Source organism: Hyla sarda, chromosome 9 (genome assembly GCF_029499605.1).
Source record: "Hyla sarda isolate aHylSar1 chromosome 9, aHylSar1.hap1, whole genome shotgun sequence".
In the NCBI taxonomy this organism is placed as follows: Eukaryota; Metazoa; Chordata; class Amphibia; order Anura; family Hylidae; genus Hyla; species Hyla sarda.
In genome coordinates this window covers 97,733,667-97,759,114 of record NC_079197.1, presented here as the reverse complement: position 1 = coordinate 97,759,114, position 25,448 = coordinate 97,733,667, and the positions used below count along the sequence as shown (strand labels likewise).

General features: G+C 44.0%; 2 protein-coding genes across 3 annotated transcripts in view; one reads left to right on the top strand and one right to left on the bottom strand.

Moving 5' to 3' along the window:
• GAB3 (GRB2 associated binding protein 3) overlaps window positions 1-23,371 on the bottom strand; it is a 266,527-nt gene extending 243,156 nt beyond the window's left edge. The window contains exons 1-2 of one of the 2 annotated variants that reach the window (XM_056539102.1): window positions 23,241-23,370; window positions 3,960-4,120 (exon numbers count right to left, since the gene is read on the bottom strand). The gene's annotated coding sequence lies outside the window, so the exon portion shown is untranslated. Of the gene's footprint in view, window positions 1-3,959; window positions 4,121-23,240 lie in introns of both variants that reach the window. The other variant, XM_056539100.1, reaches the window with a different exon arrangement.
• Window positions 23,372-23,406: 35 nt separating this feature from the next.
• The window catches only part of SMARCA1 (SWI/SNF related, matrix associated, actin dependent regulator of chromatin, subfamily a, member 1), a 163,888-nt gene continuing 161,846 nt past the window's right edge, over window positions 23,407-25,448 (top strand). The window contains exon 1 of the mRNA XM_056539097.1: window positions 23,407-23,562. Within this exon, the coding sequence (XP_056395072.1) occupies window positions 23,497-23,562 (66 nt within the window). The 5' untranslated portion in view covers window positions 23,407-23,496. The remainder of the gene's footprint in view (window positions 23,563-25,448) is intronic.

Sequence of the window (25,448 nt, the reverse complement as noted above, 5' to 3'; positions counted from 1 at the left end):
ATACCCTCCTTAAGCTGCAGCGTCAGAACTTATCCCCCAACATAGTCTGATTTGTGACATTGCCACACATTGGAATTCCACCCTCCATATGTTGGACCGACTATACAAACAGAGAAAAGCCATCACCGATTTCTTGATGATCCAAGCAGATAGGGGTACTCCCCTGTGTAATTTCAATGTGAACCAGTGGCAGCTCATACGTGACACCTGCCGTTTGCTTAGGCCCTTTGAGGAAGCCACATTCTTAGTAGGTCACCAGGATTATGGGATGAACAACGTCATTCCACTGCTTCATTTTTTACAACACATGTTGGAAATGATAGCTAGTCAGGGCACTTGAGATGTGGCGCCTACATCTCATGGCCACTACATATCATGGCCACATGAGCCCTGTGGTGGCTGAACTGGAAAAGGAGGGGGAGGGGCACAGTGGAGCAGTTTAGGTTATGCCAAACGGGCAACAATCTGACAGGAGAGGAGGATCAGGAACAGCCAGAGGAGCTAGAGGGTTATGAGGAACGCGAGACAGAGGACCCAGACACACCGTGGCAGTATGCAGTGGAGCTGGAGGCAGGGAGTCCCTCTGAGTCACTTGCACAAAAGGCACGATGCATGCTCACTTGCTTGCGTAGCGACAGCCGAATTGTCACCATTTGGCAGCAGGATGACTTCTGGATCTCCACCTTATTGGACCCACGCTACCTCCACAAAATAGGGGCCTTTTTTACACCCACTGAGGGAGGATAAAGTGACCTACTACAAAGGCATCCTATGTAGTCAGTTGGCCGATGCCTATCGGCGCCATCGTCCATCCTCTCGCAGGTCTGAATCGGGAGGCCCCCTGCTCTCACCTTTCACTACCATGGCTGCTGGGGAGGGGTGGCAGAAGTAGTACCAGCTCCATCAGCAGCAGCCTGAGTCTACAGTCTCTGATGAGTAGCTTTCTTCACCCGCATAGTTAAGCAACTCATCAACAGCAGGTACACCTGGAGCAGGACCTGAACCAGCAGGTGGTGGCATACCTTGACATGCCCATGCCAACACACCTTGAAGATCCGCTGGACTTCTGGGCAGCCATACTTGATTTGTGGCCACAACTAGCAGAGTTTGCCCTGGAAAAGATGTCCTGTCTGGCCAGTAGTGTGCCATCAGAGCGAGTGTTTAGTACGGCGGGGGCCATAGTAAACCCAAGGAGAAATCGTTTGTCCAAGAAAAATGTGGAGAGACTGACCTCTGTGAAGATGAATCAGGCATGGATCAGCCAGGATTTCCAACCACCAATGCCAGATGCATGAGAGTAGATTGACCATGGTGCCACACCAACACTTCACAAATATGGATAGTGCCAAACAGATTTAAGGCGCTGCTCCCCAGTTACAAACATTCATCTGCATCAGACCTTCTTTCCCTCACCTTCGTCACCGGGTACTGGTATTGCCACCCACCGCACCACTCTGTCACCAGGTCACTTTCAGGACTCCTGATGCTGCTGCTGCCGCCACCTCCAGGCAGTCTCATTTGGCCGCTATATGGTCTCTTCTCATGCTTCAGCCAACTCCAGGCTGTGCCATTCATCTAATATATAGTTTACAGATAATTCAGCCAACTCCAGGCTGTGCCATTCATCCAATATATGTTTTACTGATGCTTCAGCCAGCTTCAGTTTGTGTCATTCAGCAACTACATCGTTTAGTGCTGCTGGGCCTAGTACATTACCTATATATGTTTATGATAGCAATAGGTACCATACATCTTCAATGGAAATTTCAAAATTAATCTTTTCTTCTTAGAGATTGTGAGGTCCTATTGTCTCATCTGCTGCCAACTCCAGGCTGTGCCATTCAGCCACTATATGGTCTCGTCTCATGCTTCAGCCAACTCCAGGCTGTGCCATTCAGACACTATATGGTCTCTTCATGCTGCCACAAAATCCAGGCTGTGCCATTCAGCCATTATACGGTCTCCTCATGCTTCAGCCACCTCCAGGCTGTGCCATTCAGACATTATATGGTCGCCTCATGCTTCAGCCAAATCCAGGCTGTGCCATTCAGCCACTATATGGTCTCTTCTCATGCTTCAGTCAACTCCAGGCTGTGCCATTCAGACACTATCGTTACGCCGAGCACTCCGGGTCCCTGCTCCTCTCTGCAGCGCCCGGTCAGACCCGCTGACCGGGAGCGCTGCACTGACACTGCCGGCGGGGATGCGATTCGCATAGCGGGACGTGCCCGCTCGCGGATCGCATCCCAATCTACTTACCTGTCCCGGTCCCCGGCTGTCACGTCCTGGCGCGCGCGGCTCCGCTCTCTAGGGCGCGCGCGCGCCAGCTCTTTAAGATTTAAAGGGCCAGTGCACCACTAATTGGTGCCTGGCCCAATCAGTGTAATTAGCTCCCACCTGCTCCACGCCTTTATAACCTCACTTCCCCTTTCCAGCATTGCCGGATATTGTTGCCTTGTGCCTAGTGAAAGCGTTCCTGTGATTGCCTTACCAGTGTTACCAGACCTTCTGCCATTTCCCTTGACTACGAACCTTTGCCGCATGCCTTGACCTTCTGCTACGTCTGACCTCGCCTCTGTCTAGTCCTCCTGTCCCACGCCACTCTCAGCAGTCAGCGAGGTGAGCCATTACCGGTGGATACGACCTGGTTGCTACCGCCGCAGCAAGACCATCCCGCTTTGCGGCGAGCTCTGGTGAATACCAGAAGCAACTTAGAACCGGTCCACCGGTACGGTCCACGCCAATCCCTCACTGACACAGAGGATCCACATCCAGCCTGCCGAATCCTAACAACTGTATGGTCTCTTCATGCTGCCACAAAATCCAGGCTGTGCCATTCAGCCATTATACGGTCTCCTCATGCTTCAGCCACCTCCAGGCTGTGCCATTCAGCCACTACATGGTCTCCCCATGCTGTCACAAACTCCAGGCTGTCATTCAGCAGCCACTATATGGTCTCTTCTCATGCTTCAGCCAACTCCAGGCTGTGCCATTCAGCCACTATATGGTCTCCTCATACTGATGCCATCTCCAGGCTCTGTCATTGTGCTGCCATGTGACATGTAACTCCTTGTTAGATTTGGTCCGCCGGGGCCCGGGACACTAAAATTTAGGAGTTAAAATTTCAATTTCAAAATCCTCAATTTCAATATCTTGAATTTCAATGGTCTCCTCATGCTTCAGCCAACTCCACGCTGTGCCATTCAGACACTATATGGTCTCCTCATGCTTCAGCCAACTCCAGGCTGTGTCATTCAGACAATATATGGTTTACTGATGCTGCTGGGCCTGGGCCTAAACATTTTTTATGGTAGAACTAGCTACCCTAAATCTTCAATTCAAATTTCAAAATTCATCTTTTAATCTTAGGGATTGTGAAGCCCTAGTGTCTCCTCATGCTGCTTCCAGCTCCAGGCTGTGTCATTCAGCAACTATATGGTCTCCTCATGCTTCAGCCAACTCCAGGCTTTGCCATTCAGACACTATATGGTCTCTCTTAATGCTTCAGCCAACTCCATGCTGTGCCATTCAGACACTATATGGTCTCATCATGCTTCAGCCAACTCCAGGCTGTGTCATTCAGCCAATATGTGGTTTACTGATGCTGCTGGGCTAAACAATGTTTATGATAACACTAGCTACCCTAAATCTTCAATTTAAATTTCATCTTTAAATTTAAAATTCATCTTTAAATCTTAGCATTTGTGAAGCCCTAGTGTCTACTCATGCTGCTGCCAACTCCAGGCTGTGCCATTCATACACTATATGGTCTCCTCATGCTTCAGGCACCTCCAGGCTGTGTCATTCAGCCACTATATGGTCTACAAATATTGACTGTGTATTGTAGCAAACATGGGTGTATCCTTGAGTTACTCTCCCAGCATTATTGCCATGTTGATACCAGTAATAAAATAAATATTGCCAAGGACTAGCAGAAACAGGGAACTGTGGATACTTACCACCGGCTGTTGGAATTGATTGACTATCCCAGGTGGTAGATTTACCATTTTGAAGTTCCTCAGTTCCAGTAGGCTTTAAGTCATTCATTCTTTGTTGTGGTTCTTCAGTTGCAGAATTAAGTTGTATCATGTTTTCCTGTTCCTCCGATGAGCTAATGTCACTGGAACACACAATACTCATATTGTCATCTAATGAAGGATCCTTTTCTTCAGAGAATGTATGCATCATTTTCTTATTTTGAATGTCAGGTGGTATTCTGACATTTTCTGATTATAAAAGAATTTTGGAATCTGGGACACAGCTAAAAATAAGTATTTTTAAGCCCTTAATGACCACGGACATATATTTACGTCCGTGGCCGGCTCCCACGATATAACACGCGGTCACTGCGAGTCATATCGGGTCGGTCCTGGCATGGAACTGGAGCAGGGACCCGGGGCTAATAGCGTGCGGCAGTGATCGCGGTGCTGCAGGCAATTAACCCTTTAGATGCGGCGTTCAAAGTTGAACGCCGCGTCTAAAACGAAAGTAAAATCTTCCTGGCTGCTCAGTGTGGCTGATTGTGACCACCGCAGTGAAAATGCGGTGTCCCAATCAGCTAGGATGCGAGCGGAGGGTCACTCACCTTCCTCCGGCGCTTCCGATCGGCGATTGATTGCTCCAAGCCTGAGATTCAGGCTTGAGCAATTGACCACCAATAACACTGATCAATGCAAAACTATGGCTTTGCAGTGAACAGTGCTGGCAATCAGTGTATGCAATGTTATGGCCCCCCTATGGGGGCTATAACATTGGAAAAAAAAAGTGTAAAAAAAAAAGTTAATAAATGTTATTTAACACTTTCCCTAATAAAAGCCCAAATCACCCCCCTTTTCCCATTTTAAAAAACAAAACATGTAAATATAATTAATTAACCCCTTGGGGACAGAGTCCATTATGACCCTAAGGACGGGAGCATTTTTTGCAAATCTGACCACTGTCACTTTAAGCAGTAATAACTCTGGGATGCTTTTGCTTATAAATTTGATTCAGAGATAGTTTTTTCGTGACATATTCTACTTTATGGTAGTGGTAAATATTTGTCGATACTTGCATAATTTCTTGGTGAAAAATTCTAAAATTTTATGAAAAATTAGAAAATTTGCATTTTTTCGAACTTTGAAGCTCTCTGCTTGTAAGGAAAATAGACATTCCAAATAAATTATATATTGATTCACATATACAATATGTCTACTTTATATTGGAATCATAAAGTTAACATGTTTTTACTTTTGGAAGACATCAGAGGGCTTCAAAATATAGCAGCAATTTTCCAATTTTTCATAAAATTTTCAAAATCTGTATTTTTCAAGGACCAGTTCAGGTTTGAAGTGGATTTGAAGGGTCTTCATATTAGAAATACCCCATAAATTACCCCATTATAAAAACTGCACCCCTCAAAGTATTCAAAATTACATTCAGTAAGTGTGTTAACCCTTTAGGTGTTTAACAGGAATAGCTGCAAATTGAAGAAAATTCAAAATCTTCATTTTTTTACACTCGCATGTTCTTGTAGACCCAGTTTTTGAATTTTTACAAGGGGTAAAAGAAGAAAAATCCTCGCGAAATGTGTAACCCAATTTCTCTCGAGTAAGGAAATACCTCATATGTGTATGTTAAGTATTCGGTGGGCACAGTAGAAGGCTCAGAAGGGAAGGAGCGACAATGGGATTTTGGAGAGTGAGTTTTTCTGAAATGGTTTTTGCGGTGCATCTCACATTTAGGAAGCCCCTATGGTGCCAGGACAGCAAAAAAAAAAAATAAAAATGTTTCACTAAAATGCTGGTTTTCCCCCAAATTTTACTTTTTTACAAGGGGTAATAGGAGTAAATGCCCCCCAAAATTTGTAACCCCATTTCTTCTGAGTATGGAAATACCCCATGTGTGGATGTCAAGTGCATTGCAAGCGCACTACAATGCTCAGAAGAGAAGGAGCGCCATTGAGCTTTTAGAGAGAGAATTTGTTTGGAATGGAAGTCGTGGCCATGTGCATTTACAAAGCCCCCCGTGGTGCCAGAACAGTGGATCCCCCCCCTCACATGTGACCCCATTTTGGAAACTACACACCTCACGGAATGTAATAAGGGGTACAGTGAGCATTTACACCCTACTGGCGTTTGACAGATCTTTGGAACAGTGGGCTGTGCAAACGTAAAATAAAATTTTTCATTTTCACGGACCACTGTTCCAAAAATCTGTCAGACACCCGTGGGGCGTAAATGCTCATTGTACCCCTTATGACATTCTGTCAGGGGTGTAGTTTCTAAAATTGGGTCACATGTGGGGGAGGTTCCTTGTTCTGGCACTATGGGGGCTTTGTAAACACATGTGGCCTTCAATTCCGGACAAATTTTCTCTCCAAAAGCCCAATAGCATTGTAGCATTGTAGTTCGCCCGTAGAGCACTTTACATTCACATATGGGGTATATATATACTCAGAAGAAATGTGGTTACAAATTTTGGGGGTCTTTTTTCCCTATTTTCCCTTGTGAAAATGAAAAATTTAGGGTAACACCAGCATTTTTGTGAATTTTTTTTTCATTTTCCCATTCAACTTTAATGAAAATTTGGTAAAAGGAGAAAAAGTCCCCCAAAATTTGTAGTGCGATTTCTCCTGAATACGGAAATACCCCATATGTGGCACTAAACTGTTTCCTTGAAATACGACAGGGCTCCGAAGTGAGAGAGCTCCCTGCTCATTTGAGGACTAAATTAGGGATTGCATAGGGGTGGACATAGGGGTATTCTATGCCAGTGATTCCCAAACAGGGTGCCTCCAGCTGTTGCTAAACTCCCAGCATGCCTGGACAGTCAGTGGCTGTCGGAAAATGCTGGGAGTTGTTGTTTTGCAACAGCTGGAGGCTCCGTTTTGGAAACACTGCTGTACAATACGTTTTTCATTTTTATTGGGGGGGGGGAGGGGGAAAGTGTAAGGGGTGTATATGTTGTGTTTTACCCTTTATTATGTGTTAGTGTAGTGTTTTTAGGGTATGTTCGCACTGGCAAAGGTTTACAGTGAGCTTACCACTACGAGTTTGAGCTGCCGCAAAAATTTGCCGCAGCTCATGCTTGAAGCAGGAAACTTACTGTAAACCTGCCCGTGTGAATGTACCCTGTACATTCACATGGGGTGGCAAACCTCCAGCTGTTTCAAAACTACAACTCCCAGCATGCACAGACAGACCGTGCATGCTGGGAGTTGTACTTTTGCAACAGCTGGAGGCACACTGGATGGAAAACCTTCAGTTAGGTTCTGTTACTTAACTTAGTATTTTCCAACCAGCGTCCCTCCAGCTATTGCAAAATTACAACTCCCAGCATGTACTGATCGTCGAAGTGCATGCTGGGAGATGTAGTTATGCAACAGCTGGAGGTACGCAACTACAACTCCCAACATGCCGAGACAGCTGTTTGGGCATGCTGGGATCTGCAGTTTTGCAACATCTGGAGGGCTACAGTTTAGAGACCATTGCACAGTGATCTCCCAACTGTGGACCTCCAGATGTTGCAAAACTACAAATACCAGCATGCCCAGACAGCAAACTGCTATGTGGGCATGCTGGGAGTTGTAGTTTTGACAAGATCTAGAGGGCCACAGTTCACTGCACAGTGATATCCAAACTGTAGCCCTCCAGCTGTTGCAAAACTACAAATCCCAGCATGACAGCTTGCCTGGGCATGCTGGGAGTTGTAGTTTTGCAACATCTGGAGGGCAACAGTGTAGAGACCATTGTATAGTGGTCTCAAACTGTAGCCCTCTAGATGTTGCTAGGCAACTTACCGGCTTCCGTCGGATCCAGGGAGCCAGCCACCCGACAATCTCTGACACCGATCGTCGCGCGCAGCCTCACCCGCAGGGTAAGTGGACTTCGTCGCCGGTCCCCTTCGGTTTCCCCATTCTGCCTTGCCTATTGTGGGTGGGCAGAACGGGGAAAACGAAAGTTACCCCCTCCCCCTGCTATTGTATGTCGCTTCTAGACGCCCAGTAGCAGGGATAGGAGGGGTGGCACCCCTGCCACCTCACTCCTATCCCTTCGGGGGGATCATCTGTGTCTTGGATAACCGCGATCCCCCCTATTTTTCGGGTCACCATAGACCCATATGACCCGGAATAGCCGCAAATCGCAAGTGTGAATTCACTTGTGATTTGCGCTGATCGCTGACATGGGAGGGTCTGAGGACCCCCCTGGGCATTTGCGTGGGGTGCCTGCTGATCAATATCAGCAGTCACCCCGGTCCCCGCGCCCTTCGTCCCCAACAGGTTAAACCGCAGGGTCAATGGCATACATGCAAAAAAAAAATTCCAAAGTACAAAATAGCGTATTTTTGGTCACTTTTTATATCATGAAAAAATGTATAAAAAGTGATCAAAAAGTCTGTTCAATACATAAATGGTAACAATAAAAACTTCAGATAATGGCGCCAAAAATTAGCACTCATACCGCCCCATACGCAGAAAAATTGAAAAGTTATAGGGGTCAGAAGATGACAATTTTAAATGTATACATTTTCCTCCTGCATGTAGTTATGATTTTTTCCAGAAGTACGACTAAATCAAAACTATATAAGTAGGGTATCATTTTAATCATATAGACCTACAGAATAAAGATTAGGTGTCATTTTTACTGAAAAATTTACTGCCTAGAAACTTAAGCCCCCAAAATTATAAAATGGCGTTTTTTCTTCAATTTCCTCATACAATGATTTTTTTTCCCATTTCGCCGTCGATTTTTGGGTGAAATGACTGATGTTGCTGCAAAGTAAAATTGGCGGTGCAAAAAATAAGCCATCATATGGATTTTTAGGTGCAAAATTGAAAGGATTATGATTTTTTAAATGTGAGGAAAAAATTAAAGTGCAAAAACAGAAAAACCCATGGTCCTTAAGGGGTTAAGCGTACTGTAGCACATTTTTCTGCCCTCATAAGTGCATACCACATACCTACATCTAAGTAGTGTACTATTTTGTACCTGTTAATCTGTCAAGGGTCTATATACTGAAAGGACAGCCAATAGTACACACCTTCTGCTGTTCTAGACAAATACTGTTTTAAGCGTAGTGAAGCGTATTCTACTCCCCTCATATACGCGATAAGTATGTCAGGCAGAGTAGTGAAATTTCAATTTCAAAATCTAAAATTTTAAATGAATGGCACAGCCTGGAGTTGGCAGAAACATGAGGAGACCATTGAAATTAAAAAAATCATATTTTAATCTTAGGGATTGTGAAGCCCTAGTGTCTACTCATGCTCCTGCCCAATCCAGGCTATGCCATTCTGACACTATATGGTCTCATGCTTCAGCCAACTCCAGGCTGTGTCATTCAGCCAATATATGGTTTCCTCATGCTTCAGCCACATCCAAGCTGTGTCATTCAGCCACTATATGGTCACCTCATGCTTCCAACACCTCCACGCTGTGTCATTTAGCCACTGTATGGTCTCCGCATGCTGCCAACACCTCCACGCTGTGTCATTCAGCCACTACATGGTCTCCTCATACTGTTTGTACAAAAAAGAAAAATGCAACAGCGCTCTAGGTAAAAAAATTGAGGCTCTTAGCGCACTTTTTGATCAAAAAGTGCGCTAAGAGCCTCCATTTTTTTACCTAGAGTCGCAACTTTCTTTTTGTACATTCTGTATTTGCCACAGCAGCGGGCACCTGTGTATTAGGTTGTTGTGCTGGCTATTTTTCCTTTTGTTTCTCCTCATACTGATGTCACCTCCAGGCTCTGTCATTGTGCCGCTCTGCGACAGTGATTCTAAAAGCGATGCCTGTAATCTGTGTCATTCTGAATAACAGTATTTCACTACCCCAGCACACTCCATAGGCGTGTTAGAACAAAGTAAAGTGTTCTACAGCCCTATTGAGGCTCTCTGTAGTCCAGAAATAGCGGTTTTTAATATAGATTAAATTAATTCAGATCGAACCACATTTTGGCTGAATCAAATTTTTTTAAAGTTCGCTCATCTCTAGGGTATAGCAACAAAATAGGTACTGTCCGTAACAGATTGCGAAACAGAACAATAAAGAAAGGGGATAAACATGGAGAAAAAAATTAAGCTGCTACCATGAGGGACCAGGCCATCAATCCTCCAAACTGTCCCATAGGAAAAACAGAAATCACTGTTGCATAATGAACAACGGGCACATTGCTATTCACATCTACCCAGACAGAGTGCCAACCCCTACGCCGTTTTGCTTTCGCTTCCTCAGGGAGTCAATATACAATGCATGGAGGCGGCGCAGGGAAATTCAAGTCTCATTCTGGAGTTGCAGGGGGGTTGGGTCCCAGCAGTCAGATTCCCACCTCTCCCCCATCTAGCTTTAGACAATTATTCCCTATCCTGTGGAGAAACATTTTTCAAATGCTGGATAACCTCTTTAAGGGAAGTGATATGTTGTAGTAAGGATTGGATTAAGGTAATATTTATTCAGGAATCACAAATCAGCATTGGCCAGTGCGGTTTAATTAATTATATATTTTTATAGTTCGGACATTTACGCATGCGACGATACCACATGTTTATATTTTTATTTACGTAGTGTTTTTTATGGGAAAAGGGGGGGTGGGGTGATTCAAACTTTTATTAGGGAAGGGGTTAAATGTATTAACTTTTTTTTATACTGTCATAGCACCCATAGGGGACTATAACATGCAATACATTGATTGCATACAATGATCAATGCTATGCCATAGCATTGTATTGATCATTGCTCCAGCCTGGATGTCACTTATTGAGCAATCAACCACCGATCGGACGCGAGGAGGAAGGTGGGGACCCTCCTCGTGTGTCCTCAGCTGATCTGGACACTGCTCTGGTCCCGATCAGCCCGACTGAGCTGCCGGGAAGCATTTTTTACATTTTAGACGCGGTGATCAACATTGATTGCAGCATGTAAGGGGATAGTACCATGATCGGTGATGACTGGTATTATCCACAGGTCCCGGCCATTGCTAGGTTCCCGGGACTGACCCGATATGACGCAAAACATAAGCACTGTACTCAGCTGTCTCTGGCTCTTCTTCCATACACAATGCATGGAGGCAGCGCAGGGAAATTCAAGCCCCATTCTGGAGATCGCGGGGGGGGGGGGGGAAGTCCCAACAGTCGGACCCCCCCAATCTAGCTTTAGACACAATACTGTGGATAGGAGAAACATTTTCAAATGCTGGATAACCTCTTTAGGGGAAGTGATATGTTGTAGGGAGGATTGGAGGAAGGTAATATTTATTCAGGAATCACTAATCTGCATTGGCCAGTGATCTAGTATCATTCTAATCTAACATATAAAGATGATGCCTGAAGAGAAAAATCATATTCCTTCTCATATAGGGTTGCATGTTAGGTAATGGAGCCAAGCAGATGGCAAACTTTGACTCTACAGTTAATGCAAAGGTTTACAATGAAATTTGGACCCTTTTGTCAATCCATTGATGGAAAATAGGTTTGGCGCTGAAGTCATTTTTCTGGATAAAATTGCAGAGCAGGAGCAAAGCCATATTAACTCAATGAGAAAGCCAGCAAACAGTCTGGATCTTAAACTATTGGACATTTATTGTAAAAATTGGTTCAAGACAAGGCTTTATCCTACAAAGTTCATCAACCAATTTTTGGAAATGTTAGAAGTGGCTTAAAGGAAATCTGTCATCAGTGTCACCTTCCCTAACCTGTCGGGACAGACAGGTAGTGCAAGTGACACTGATGACAAGGATACTTAAGTGGTCCCATTCCATGCTGTGGTTCTCCAGCAAATCTTCCGTAGTATCTTCCGTTCTAGGGCCGACTTAGAGCATGGACGAAGCTTAGTTTGCTAGCTGGGTCCTGCTGCTAGCAAACAACAGCGGTGACGTCCCTAAGCTCCGTCCATGCACCAAGTCGGCCTCATAACAGAAGATACGGCAGAAGATTGCAGAAGAACCAGAGCATGGAAAGGGACGAGCTTAGTAAGGTTGTCATCAGTGTTAGGCTGGGTAAGGTTGTCATCAGTGTTGGGCTGGGTTCACATCACGTTTTCTCCCATACGGGAGCGCATATGGCAGGGGGGAGCTAAAACCGTGCGCTCCCGTATGCGCTCCTGTATGTAATTAATTTCAATGAGCCGGTCGGAGTGAAAAGTTTGGTCCGGTCGGCTCATTTTTGCGCTGTATGCGCTTTTTCCCCGGACCTAAAACTGTGTTCAACCTGGGGCATGCGGTACAAAATTGAGCAGACCGGACCGAACGTTTCCCTCCGGCCGGCTCATTGAAATGAATTACATACGGGCATACCGGAAGGCATACCGGAGCGCAAGGTTTTAGCTCCCCCCTGCCGTATGCGAGAAAACGTGATGTGAACCCAGCCTCACCTGCACTACCTGTCTGTCCCGTCACGTTAGTGCAGGTGACACTGATGACAGATTTCCTATAACATACAGTATGATATTGTTTATCAGAGAAATCCAGACTTAAGGTATCATAAAGTCTGAGGAGGAGCAACAAAGTACACATTGAGGTTTGTTGTTGATGGTTCCATAATATTTTCCTCTACTTGAACTAAAAAAAAAACATTAAAAAAAAACACGTCATAAATTAAAACAATTCCTCATTTATTTAAGGGATGTTTTATGAAGCCAGAACGTTTAGCTGTTGAACATTGTTTTGTGTCATATCTGTGATTTGTGTATTTGATATGTAGTAGAAAGCTGGATGAACATCCTGTAAGCATGGTGATTTTATCATTTTTGCCAGGGGTTGTATTATCTCCAAGGAATGGTCCCTTGATACTAAACAAAACATCTGTTATTGATTGGCAAAGCTTCTGGCTCCTCTTCCTTTCTCTTGCAGTGACTCTGGCTTACATTTATGGTGTACCCTATCGATCAGTCATAAATAGCAGACTTAGTAATACCCCTATAAGTACACCTGACCATTAGTGTAAAGTATTTTCACACTCAACCATAGTTACATAGATTACTTTACATATGCTTTGCATACACATACACGTTAGTGAGCTATTGTGGCTTCATGTCTCAAATAACTATATTTAAGTGAATGAAACACTGCCACCTAATGCACTTATGCTGTATCTTCTGTCATAAATAATCTATTATTTTATAATTTTTCTAAGGCTTCCCTTACATATGTGCATCTCCATTTTTTTTCCATTCAGTGTTGCAGAAAATGCACTGGAGGGAAAATGAAGCAAGAACTGATCCCATTCATTTGAATGGGACAGTTCACAATCATTCGCCATCTCAGTCTGGACGCCAGATGATTGACTTGGCGGATCAGCACAGTCAGGGGAACACATCTTGCTGTGTTCCGCTGTCGGGCAATCACAAACAACGGACACCGGATGCTACACAACTGATGCACTTCTTGTGGGACCAGTTGTGGCGAGTTTCGCCCAGTTTCACCGGAGCAAGACGCCATATATATATGTGACTCTAGCCTAAGGGCATTTGCCCAGAATTTCTTGCAGCTTTCTGTGCAAAATTCTCATATATATTGAAATTATTTCTCCAAATCAGTGTCCCATCTTCAATGGTAATCCAAACTGTAGATTGTACAACACAGATTCGGATATGGATTTAAAAATCTGTGTACAGAAAGATAAGTTGGTGATATGTCATTTATTGGCTTGTTTAGGTGCAGATTCTATGCAGACACCATGTCCAGTTGCCAGGACCGTACGATGAGGCTTATCAACAGAGTACATAAGTGCAGCCTATCCCTGCTTCTACATATCTTTATTCTATAGAAGATTCTTATCGCTGGGGGATACATGAATCCCCATAGATAGAGTGCTGTCAGCAGGCTGTTGTCATCTGAAGTGTGAGTGTACATGCTCATCCACTTTTCTGTCAAGATGCTTGCTCTCAGTATAAACGAGTGCCCAGCAGCCAGGGACCCCCATTCATAATGGGATGGGTATAACCGAGCGACAAAGGGTATATAAACTGGCAAGTTACTGGAAGTACTCTGAGGCATGGGCCCAAGGTACCTGGGCAAAGGTCTCTGTGGAGGCAAGTGGGTGCAATCTATCAGTAATCAATAACTCTGTAGGGAGAGGGGGCCCTGATCTATTATGGTCCAGATGCTTTGTAGTGAGATGGGGCCCAATATATGAGGGGCCAGGGGCTCTGTATAGTCATATCTGCTTCTGGACCGTAAAGTCCTTTTCTCTAAGTTTTTACAAGGTTTTCACACACTGTTGCTGGTATTTTGGCCCATTCCTCCATGCAGATCTCCTCTAGAGCAGTGATGTTTTGGGGCTGTCGCTGGGCAACATGGACTTTCAACTCCCTCCAAAGGTTTTCTATGGGGTTGAGATCTGGAGAATGGCTAGGCCTCTCCAGGACCTTGAAATGCTTCCAACAAAGCAACTCCTTCATTGCCTGGGCGGTGTGTTTGGGATCATTGTCACGCTGAGAGACCCAGCCATGTTTCATCTTCAATGCCCTTGCTGATGGGAAGGTTTTCACTCAAAATCTCACGATACATGGCCCAATTCATTCTTTCCTTTACACAGATCAGTCGTCCTGGTCCCTTTGCTGCAAAACAGCCCCAAAGCATGATGTTTCCACCCTCATGCTTCACAGTAGGTATGGTGTTATTTGGATGCAACTCAGCATTCTTTCTCCTCCAAACATGACGAGTTGAGTTTTTACCAAAAAGTTTTACTATGGTTTCATCTGACCATATGACATTCTCCCAATTCTTTTCTGGATCATCCAAATGCTCTCTAGCAAACTTCAGACGGGCCCGGACATGTACGCAGGGGTACACATATGGCACTGCATGATTTGAGTCCCTGGCGACATAGTGTGGTACTGATGGTAGCATTTGTTATTTTGGTCCTAGCTCTCTGCAGGTCATTCACTAGGTCCCCCCGTGTAGTTCTGGGATTTTTTCTCACCGTTCTTGTGATCATTTTGACACCACGGGGTGAGATCTTGCATGGAGCCCCAGATCGAGGGAGATTATCAGTGGCCTTGTATGTCTTCCATTTTCTAATAATTGCTCCCACAGTTGACTTCTTCACACCAAGCTGCTTGCCTATTGCAGATTCAGTCTTCCCAGCCTGGTGCAGGTCTACAATTTTGTTTCTGGTGTCCTTCGACAGCTCTTTGGTCTCTGCCATAGGGGAGTTTGACTGTTTGAGGTTCTGGACAGGTGTCTTTTATACAGATAAGTTCAAACAGGTGCCATTAATACAGGTAACGAGTGGAGGACAGAGGAGACTTAACCCGTTTACGCAAAATCAGGTACATGTACCTGATGATTAGCGGTGACTTCGCGCAACATCAGGTACATGTACCTGATGGACATAAACTGTCACAGCGCCGCCGCGCGCTGTGACAGTTTTATGAAACTTGCTGTGCTACACAGCAGGACCTCCCTGAAGCCGGCCAGGGACCAATCGCAGCGGTCCCCGGCCGGCGATCGCTGCTATTGGTCCGTCAGTTCAGATGAACCGAAAGCAGGGATCTGGCGGCGTTCTCCTCCTTCCCCCTCTCCTCCGTCGCTTCATTCAGTGAAGCGATCGGTGGTGAGAGGGGCCCCGTTGGGGGAGGCCGCCCGCAGCACTCAGGATCGGAGCGCAGCTCCGATCCTGAGTTAACCCAGTAGACGCTGCGGTCACTGTGACCGCGGCGTCTATTAGGATTACAGAAGGAGGGAGCTCCAACTGTCACCATCGGCGCTCTGCAAAGTGAAAGCAGAGCGCTAATGGTTGCCATGGCAACCGGAGGACTGACAGTAGCCTCCGTTGCCATGGCAACATGAGTGATCAGTCTCTACCTAAGGTAGGGACTGATCTTTCCTATGCCTGTCAGTACTGACAGACATAGGCAAAATTCAATGGAGTACAGATGTGTACTCCATTGAATTCTGTGTATAACAGTAAAACAAAAAAAAGTTAAATGTGAAATAAAGTGAAAAAGAAATTAAAAAAGTGAAAAAAAAATAAAAATGTGAAAAAAAATTAAAATTAAAAATATGAAAAATAAAATGAAAAAAATTGGAAAAAAATAGTAAAATAAATTATATATATATATAATACACCCCAACACAAACTCAAAAATAGTCCCCCCAAAAACATCAACATGTCCCGCAAAAAAAGAGTCCATACACAATTGCGTCAGTGAAAAAATTTAAAAGTTATGGCTCACAGAATACGGCGAATTAAAAACGTGATTTTTTTTACTAAAATCGTTTTTATGCTATAAATGAACTAAAATATAAAAAAAAGCATAGAAATTTGGTATTGCCGTAACCGTATCAACCTGCAGAGTAAAGTTAACATGTCATTTATACCGCATGACGAACGACCTAAATTCTTTTAATAAAAAACAACTGCAGAATAGATTTTTTTATGTATATCACCTCATAAAAAATAAAATAAAAAACGCTCAAAGTGTCACATGTACCCCAGAATGGTACCAATAAAAGCGTCAACTTGTCTCCCAAAAATATTTTTTCACCCCAAGGCCTCTGCAACTTTATATGATGCCAACAAAATATCCTAAACTAAAAGGGTGCCCCAAAATCCACATAGCACTCCTTCATGTCTGAGGCCTGCATGAGAGACACATAGCGCAAAACGGCCACATATGGGATATTTCTAAAAACGTCAGAATTCAGGGAATAAATCTTGAGTTTTATTTTTTTGTCAACACCTATTGTGTTACAGAAAAAAATGGATAAAAATGAAAAATCTGCAAAAAAAATGAAATTTTTTAATTCAGCCTCCACTTTGCTTTCATTTCTGTGAAGCACCGAAAGGGTTAATAAACTTCTTTAATGTCATTCTGACTACTTTAAGGGGTGCAGGTTATAAAATAAGGTGATTTATGGGGGTATCTAACATTCAGGCCCCTCAATTCCACTTCAGAACTGAACTGGTCCCTGAAAAATCAGATTTTGAAATTTTCTTGAAAATCTGGAAAATTGCTGCTAAACTTATAAACCCTCTAACATTCTAAAAAGGTAAAATAATGTTTATCAAATGATGGGAACATAAAGTAGACATATTGTAGATGTGAATTAATCATTAATTTGGTGCGATATGACTATTTATGGTACAAGCATAAAATGTAAAGTCTAGAAAAATGCAAATTTTTCATTTTTTTTGCCAAATTTTTCATTTTTTTTTTACAAAAAACGCTGAATATATCAATCAAAATTTACCACTAATGTAAAGTACAATATGTCACGAAAAAACTATCTCGGAATTGGATTGATAAGTAAAAGCATTCCAGAGTTATTACCACATAAAGAGACACATGTCAGATTTGAAAAAAAAGGCCTTGGTCATTAAGGCCAAAACAGGCTGTTGAGTAAAGGGGTTTTAACCCCTTAAGGACGCAGGACGTAAATGTACGTCCTGGTGAGGTGGTACTTAACGCACCAGGTCGTACATTTACGTCCTAAGCATAACCGCGGGCATCGGAGCGATGCCCGTGTCATGCGCGGCTGATCCCGGCTGCTGATCGCAGCCAGGGACCCGCCGGCAATGGCCGGCGCCCGCGATCTCGCGGGCGTCCGCCATTAACCCCTCAGGTGCCGGGATCAATACAGATCCCGGCATCTGCGGCAGTTCGCGATTTAAATGAACGATCGGATCGCCCGCAGCGCTGCTGCGGGGATCCGATCATTCATAACGCCGCACGGAGGTCCCCTCTCCTTCCTCCGTGCGGCTCCCGGCGTCTCCTGCTCTGGTCTGTGATCGAGCAGACCAGAGCAGAAGATGACCGATAATACTGATCTGTTCTATGTCCTATACATAGAACAGATCAGTATTAGCAATCATGGTATTGCTATGAATAGTCCCCTATGGGGACTATTCAAGTGTAAAAAAAAATGTTAAAAAATGTAAAAGTAAAAGTAAAAAAAAAGTGAAAAATCCCCTCCCCCAATAAAAAAGTAAAACGTCCGTTTTTTCCTATTTTACCCCCAAAAAGCGTAAAAAACATTTTTTGTAGACATATTTGGTATCGCCGCGTGCGTAAATGTCCGAACTATTAAAATAAAATGTTAATGATCCCGTACGGTGAACGGCGTGAACGAAAAAATTTTTAAAAAGTCCAAAATTCCTACTATTTTTATACATTTTATTTAAAAAAAAATTATAAAAAATGTATTAAAAGTTTTTTATATGCAAATGTGGTATCAAAAAAAAGTACAGATCATGGCGCAAAAAATGAGCCCCCATACCGCCACTTATACAGAAAAATAAAAAAGTTAGAGGTCATCAAAATAAAGGGATTATAAACGTACTAATTTGGTTAAAAAGTTTGTGATTTTTTTTAAGCGCAACAATAATATAAAAGTATATAATAATGGGTATCATTTTAATCGTATTGACCCTCAGAATAAAGAACACATGTCATTTTTACCATAAATTGTACGGCGTGAAAACAAAACCTTCCAAAATTAGCAAAATTGCGTTTTTCGTTTTAATTTCCCCACAAAAATAGTGTTTTTTGGTTGCGCCATACATTTTATGATACAATGAGTGATGTCATTACAAAGGACAACTGGTCGCACAAAAAACAAGCCCTCATACTAGTCTGTGGATGAAAATATAAAAGAGTTATGATTTTTAGAAGGCGAGGAGGAAAAAATGAAAACGTAAAAATTAAATTGTCTGAGTCCTTAAGGCCAAAATGGGCTGAGTCCTTAAGGGGTTAAAGAAGAAGTTACAGGTCCGTGAGAGACAGAAATCTTGCTTGTTTGTAGGTGACCAAATACTAATTTTCCACCATAATTTGTAAATATATTCTTTAAAAATCAGACAATGTGATTTTATGGATTATTTTTTCATTATGTCTCTCATGGTTGAGGTATACCTATGATGAAAATAACAGGCCTCTTGCATCTTTTTAAGTGGGAGAACTTGCACAATTGGTGGCTGACTAAATACTTTTTTGCCCCACTGTATATGGCTTAGCTTGGGGGCCTCCCATTGGGCAACCAGGGTCACATGGGTACTCTGCATCATGTCTCCTCCTTACAAATATCCTGCACATTTTTAAAAGGTACAGTGCAACACTATATAAACTAATAGGCAAAGGTCATAACAAATTTTAAAGCATCATCTGAGCAACAGGGCCTAGCGCAAGCACCTGAAGCAATGTTTACCTGACAGGAGCCCTCCTCCGCTTTCTTGCAGACTTCCACACTTAAAGGTGGGGGTGGAGGCAAGGTAAAGGTTGTGTTGATGAGACTGCATAGGTGAAAGCCAGTCTACTTATCCTTTGATATCTAACAGAAGATGGAGCCTGGTAGGTAGGTAGCAGTTTCCCCACATTAGGTAGCATAGTTTCCCCACGTTAGGTAGCATAGATACCCCACATAAGGTAGCATAGATTCCCCACATTAGGTAGCAGTTTTCCCACATAAGGTATCAGTTTGCGCACATTAGGTAGCAGTTTTCCCACATTTTTTCACTTTATCAAAACTTATCCCGTATTCCAAACATAGGGGATAAGTATCTGATCTCTGGGAGTCCGACCTCTGGGAAATCCCCCACGGTCTCCTGAATGATGCCTTGCCTTCACCTCTGCATGCATGGGTCCACTGCTTCTTCTCACCTTCAGAGATGCACTCTTGGAGAACAGAAGCGGTGGTGCATCATCACTTCTGTTTATCACCAGTGCAACATCAAATGTGTATGCAGAGGTGAGAGCTGGGCCTAATGCAGGAGATCGCAGGGGGTCCTAGAGGTAAGACAATCACCCCCTTCCACCTCTCTGTTATCAGACACTTATGCTTTGGATAGAGGATAAGTTGTTTTAAAGTGGATAACCCCTTAAAGCTAGGAACAGACATTGCAGATATGCTGCAGATTTATTGCAGCAGAAAATGAGCCAAAGGCAGAAGTGGATCCAGTTGGAAGGGAAAATATAAAGGATGTTGTTATACTTCTGTCATCCAGCTGGATCCATTTCTGCCTTTGGCACATTTTCTGAAGCATATCTGCAATGTGCATTCCTACCCTTGAGGTTGCCTGAGCGTGTCCCATGTAACCTGATTGACTGATCAGTAGTAAAAGCTAACAGACTGAGAATCTGCTTCTCTTTATGCTTGAACAAGCTCAGCTCTGCTAAATGCAGCAGGAACCACTCTGCTACAAGGGATGTGCTCAGTCATCCTTAAAGGGGTACTCTGCCTCTAGACATCTTATCCCCTATCCAAAGGATAGGGGATAAGATCTCTGATCGCGGGGGTCCCCAGCGGTGGGACCCCCGCGATCTCTCCTGTAGCACCCAGTATATCAGCAGCACGGAGCTACGTTTGCTCCGTGGCTGATTACGGGCAATACAGGGGCTTGCGATAAGGAAGCGGGGCGTGATGTCACGAGGGGGCCCCTGTATCGCCCGTCATCAGCGACGGAGCAAACATAGCTCTGTGCTGCTGATATATTGGGGTGCTGCAGAAGAGATCACGGGGGTCCCCAGCAGCGAGACCCCTATGATCAGACATCTTATTCCCTATCCTTTGGATTGGGGATAAGATGTCTAGGGGCGGAGTAGAAAACAAATGTTTTCAAATCAACTAGTGCTAGAAAGTTAAACAAATTTGTAAATTACTTCTATATAAAATTCTTAATTATTCCAGTACTTGCTCCAGAGGAAGTTGTGTAGTTCTTTCCAGTCTGACAACAGTGCTCTCTGCTGCCACCATGTCAAGAAAATGTCCAGATCAGGAGAAGTTTGCTATGGGGATTTGCTCCTACTCTGGACAGTTCCTGACAGGGACAGAGGTGGCAGAAGAGAGCACTGTTGTCAGACAGAAAATAACTACACAACTTCCTCTGGAGCATCCAGCAGCTGATAAGTATTGGAAAGTTTAAGATTCATAAATAAAAGTAATTTACCAATCTGTTTAACTGTCTGGCACCAATTGATTTAAAATTAAAATAAAAAGAAATAATTAAAAAATAAGACACGTGTAGTTCACACTCACTTCCTCATTTAGCCTGCAAATGGTCCTCGCTCTTTTGGATAGGTAGGGGTTAATGATAAATCTGCTCCCATTATCAGCTGTCTAACGTGCAAAGTATACATCAGGTACAGCAGAGTTGCCTATGTAGGAAACCTTAGTTCACGTTCTCTTCCTCATTCAGTCTCCACATGGCTCTCACTCTGGTGGATAGCTAAGGGTTAATGCTGGAGCTGCTACCATTATCAGCTGTCTATGGCCCCTTTCACACTACCGTTATGCCCCTTCAATAACGGCCGTCAAACTATTTCTTGGGGGATTTTGACGGCCCTCATTTTGACGGGTCATGGCAGGCAATAATGGGTCCCGATAGACCACATTATAGTCAATGTTGTCCTTCGGGTGCCGCCATTTTCAGAAAGACGGTGCAAGCACTATTTTTTCTCCCGCTATTTGGAATCCTAAAATAACTGGCTTCAATAGTAGAAGAAACTTCAAAAAAGGATCCGGATTTCAACGGCGCAATCCTTGTTCAAAGATTTTGCAGTACATGTTGAATTGCGAGACTGTTCATTTATTAAGCCAACAAACGCGTTTCGAGACTAGCACTGTCTCTTTCTCAATGTTAAAATGGCATCCATTTTGACATTGAGAAAGAGACAGTGCTAGTCTCAAAACGCATTTGTTTGTTGGCTTAATAAATGAACAGTCTCACAATTCAACGTGTACTGTGAAATCTTGATTGCGCCGTTGAAACCCGGATCCTTTTTTGAAGTTTCTTCTACCATTGTATCCTTTGATCGGCGTGGGTTTCCGCATCGCCGATACCCGGGTGGCTGCACTGTGCCTACACGCTATAAGAGGTGGTTGTGTCTAACTCACAACCCCAAAAGGTGAGCATAACAGCCTCATTACTGCATTCAGCACTCAGTGTGTTTTACTATATCAGACGTACTATCCCATAAGAAGCTCTGCTGTCTTTTGCACAGATACAGTCCTCTAAAATAACGGCCTAACGGAATGTAGCCTATCATGTAGAGCAGTGGTCTCCAAAGTGTGGACCTCTAGATTGTTGCAAAACTACAACTACCAGCACGCCTGGACAGCCAACGGCTGTCCAGGCTTGCTGGGAGTTGTAGTTTTGCAACGTCTGGAAGTCCAGTTTGGAGACCACTGCTCTACATGATAGACAGCTGATAAAGTAGAGTATACAGAGGGTACAGCAGAGCTGAGTGTGTAGGGGTTAATGCTAAAGCTGCTCCCATTAGGCTGCATTCACACCACGTTTTTGCAATACAGTTCCCGTATCAGGTTTTTGATGAAAAACTGATTCCTCAAAACCGGACTAAACTGTATCAAAACGTGTGTACAAATTTCAACCCGTATACAGTTAAAAACCGTATACGGTTTGAACAATGATGTCCGGTTGCATGAGTTTAAGAAAAAAAAAAGTATAAGTTTTTCACTTTTCACTCCATTTTGAATAAAGTTTCACTTGTTTGATTGAAATTCCAAGAAAAAAAAAACTGTGCAAAGTCAAAAACCGGATGGTGAAAACCGGATGGAACCGTACGCACATATGGTTCTGTACAGTACCCATTGACTCCCATGTTAAAAAAAAAACAAACTTATACAGTTTAATACAGTTTTTCACCCGGACCAAAAACCGTGGTAGACTACGGTTTTGTGTACTAGAGATGAGCGAACTTACAGTAAATTCGATTCGTCACAAACTTCTCGGCTCTGCAGTTGATTACTTTTCCTGCATAAATTAGTTCAGCCTTCAGGTGCTCCGGTGGGCTGGAAAAGGTGGATACAGTCCTAGGAAAGAGTCTCCTAGGACTGTATCCACCTTTTCCAGCCCACCGGAGCACCTGAAAGCTGAACTAATTTATGCAGGAAAACATCTACTGCCGAGCCGAAAAGTTCGTGACGAATCGAATTTACTGTAAGTTCGCTTATCTCTATTGGGTACGGCAAAAAAAAAAAAAAAAATGACAAAACTTTACAAGATGCAAAACGGACACAACCTGATGCATCTTTTGGCATATGGTTTTCAATGGAGAGTCAATGCATACGGTTCCGTACGGTTTTCACATTGAAGATGTATATGGGAACTGTATTGCAAAAACGTGGTGTGAATGCAGCCTAACATTTACAGTATACAGTGGGTACAGCAGAGATAACAGTGTAGACAACCTCAGCTCAGCCTGCATGTGGTTCTCTGGTGGACAGGTAGGGGTTAATGCTAAAGCTGCTCCTATTAGCTACAGTATACAGAGGGTACAGCAGAGCGGACTGTGTACACTTACTGATGAGTGTCACAGTGGGCATATAGATTACTGGTTATCCCTGAACCATGACCCAGTCCCGCCTGTGATGCCTCAGTAGTGTCTGTATATGACCGCCAGAGGCTCAGCCGGGAGGACGTGTGAGTCCGGGGGAGGACTGAAGCTGCGCAGTACACAGAACATGACTGTCCGGAAGTGACGAGGAGGTCGGACGTGACGTATTAGAAGAAACTCCACAGCTTGAGGGAAATATAGAAGACGTCAGGTAGTGGCGGTGATGGAGGGGCTGACTGACGAAGAGCTGCCGTCCACCTCACGGGAAGAGGCAGATGCTGCCGAGGAGGTATGGATACAGAAGACGGGGAGGGCACACTTCTCGGTTGCCGGCTTCAGTTGTTTATTCACGGCCCTTTGCTGTGATTTTCTTGACCGCAGTAAAATGGTGATGATTTGCGGGATTTAGGAAAATCGCGGCAAAAGTATACGGGTCAAAGAAGAGTCGGTGTTGTGTGGTTTTCTGGTGGGCGCACGATCTACCATCCCTGCTCAGGCCCCAAAAATTATACACCTGGCAGACATAAGCAAATCTCAGAGTGCCACTCTTCCTCACCTAGCACCAAAGTCACTTATGGGGGGCAGCTCATAATACTCTAGTGCTAAAGTCACTTATGGGGGGCAGTCCATAATACTGTAGTGCTAAGGTCACTTATAGGGGGGCAGTCCATAATACTGTAGTGCTAAAGTCACTTATAGGGGGGGGGGGGCAGTCCATAATACTGTAGGGCTAATGTCACTTATGGGGGGCAGCTCATAATACTGTAGGGCTAAAGTCACTTATGGGGGGGCAGTCCATAATACTGTAGTGCCAAGGTCACTTATAGGGGGGCAGTTCATAATACTGTAGTGCTAAGGTCACTTATAGGGGGGCAGTCCATAATACTGTAGTGCTAAGGTCACTTATAGGGCGGCAGTCCATAATACTGTAGTGCCAAGGTCACTTATAGGGCGGCAGTCCATAATACTGTAGTGCTAAGGTCACTTATAGGGGGGCAGTCCATAATACTGTAGTGCTAAGGTCACTTATAGGGGGGCAGTCCATAATACTGTAGTGCTAAGGTCACTTATAGGGGGGCAGTTCATAATACTGTAGTGCTAAGGTCACTTATGGGGGGCAGTCCATAATACTGTAGTGCTAAGGTCACTTATAGGGGGGCAGTCCATAATACTGTAGTGCTAAGGTCACTTATAGGGGGGCAGTCCATAATACTGTAGTGCTAAGGTCACTTATAGGGGGGCAGTCCATAATACTGTAGTGCTAAAGTCACTTATAGGGGGGCAGTCCATAATACTGTAGTGCTAAGGTCACTTATAGGGGGGCAGTTCATAATACTGTAGGGCTAAAGTCACTTATGGGGGGGGGGCAGTCCATAATACTGTAGGGCTAAAGTCACTTATGGGGGGGGGGCAGTCCATAATACTGTAGTGCTAAAGTCACTTATGGGGGGGGGGGCAGTCCATAATACTGTAGTGCTAAAGTCACTTATGGGGGGGCAGTCCATAATACTGTAGTGCTAAAGTCACTTATGGGGGGGGGCAGTGCATAATACTGTAGTGCTAGTCACTTATGGGGGCAGTTCATAATACTGTAGTGCTAAAGTCACTTATGGGGGGGCAGTTCATAATAATGTAGTGCTAAAGTCACTTATGGGGGGCAGCTCATAATATTGTAGTGCTAAAGTCACTTATAGGGGGGCAGCACATAATACTGTAGTGCTAAAGTCACTTATAGGGGCAGCACATAATACTGTAGTGCTAAAGTCACTTATAGGGGGCAGCACATAATACTGTAGTGCTAAAGTCACTTATAGGGGGGCAGTCCATAATACTGTAGTGCTAAAGTCACTTATGGGGGGGGGCAGTGCATAATACTGTAGTGCTAGTCACTTATGGGGGCAGTTCATAATACTGTAGTGCTAAAGTCACTTATGGGGGGGCAGTTCATAATAATGTAGTGCTAAAGTCACTTATGGGGGGCAGCTCATAATATTGTAGTGCTAAAGTCACTTATAGGGGGGCAGCACATAATACTGTAGTGCTAAAGTCACTTATAGGGGCAGCACATAATACTGTAGTGCTAAAGTCACTTATAGGGGGCAGCACATAATACTGTAGTGCTAAAGTCACTTATGGGGGGGCAGTTCATAATAATGTAGTGCTAAAGTCACTTAT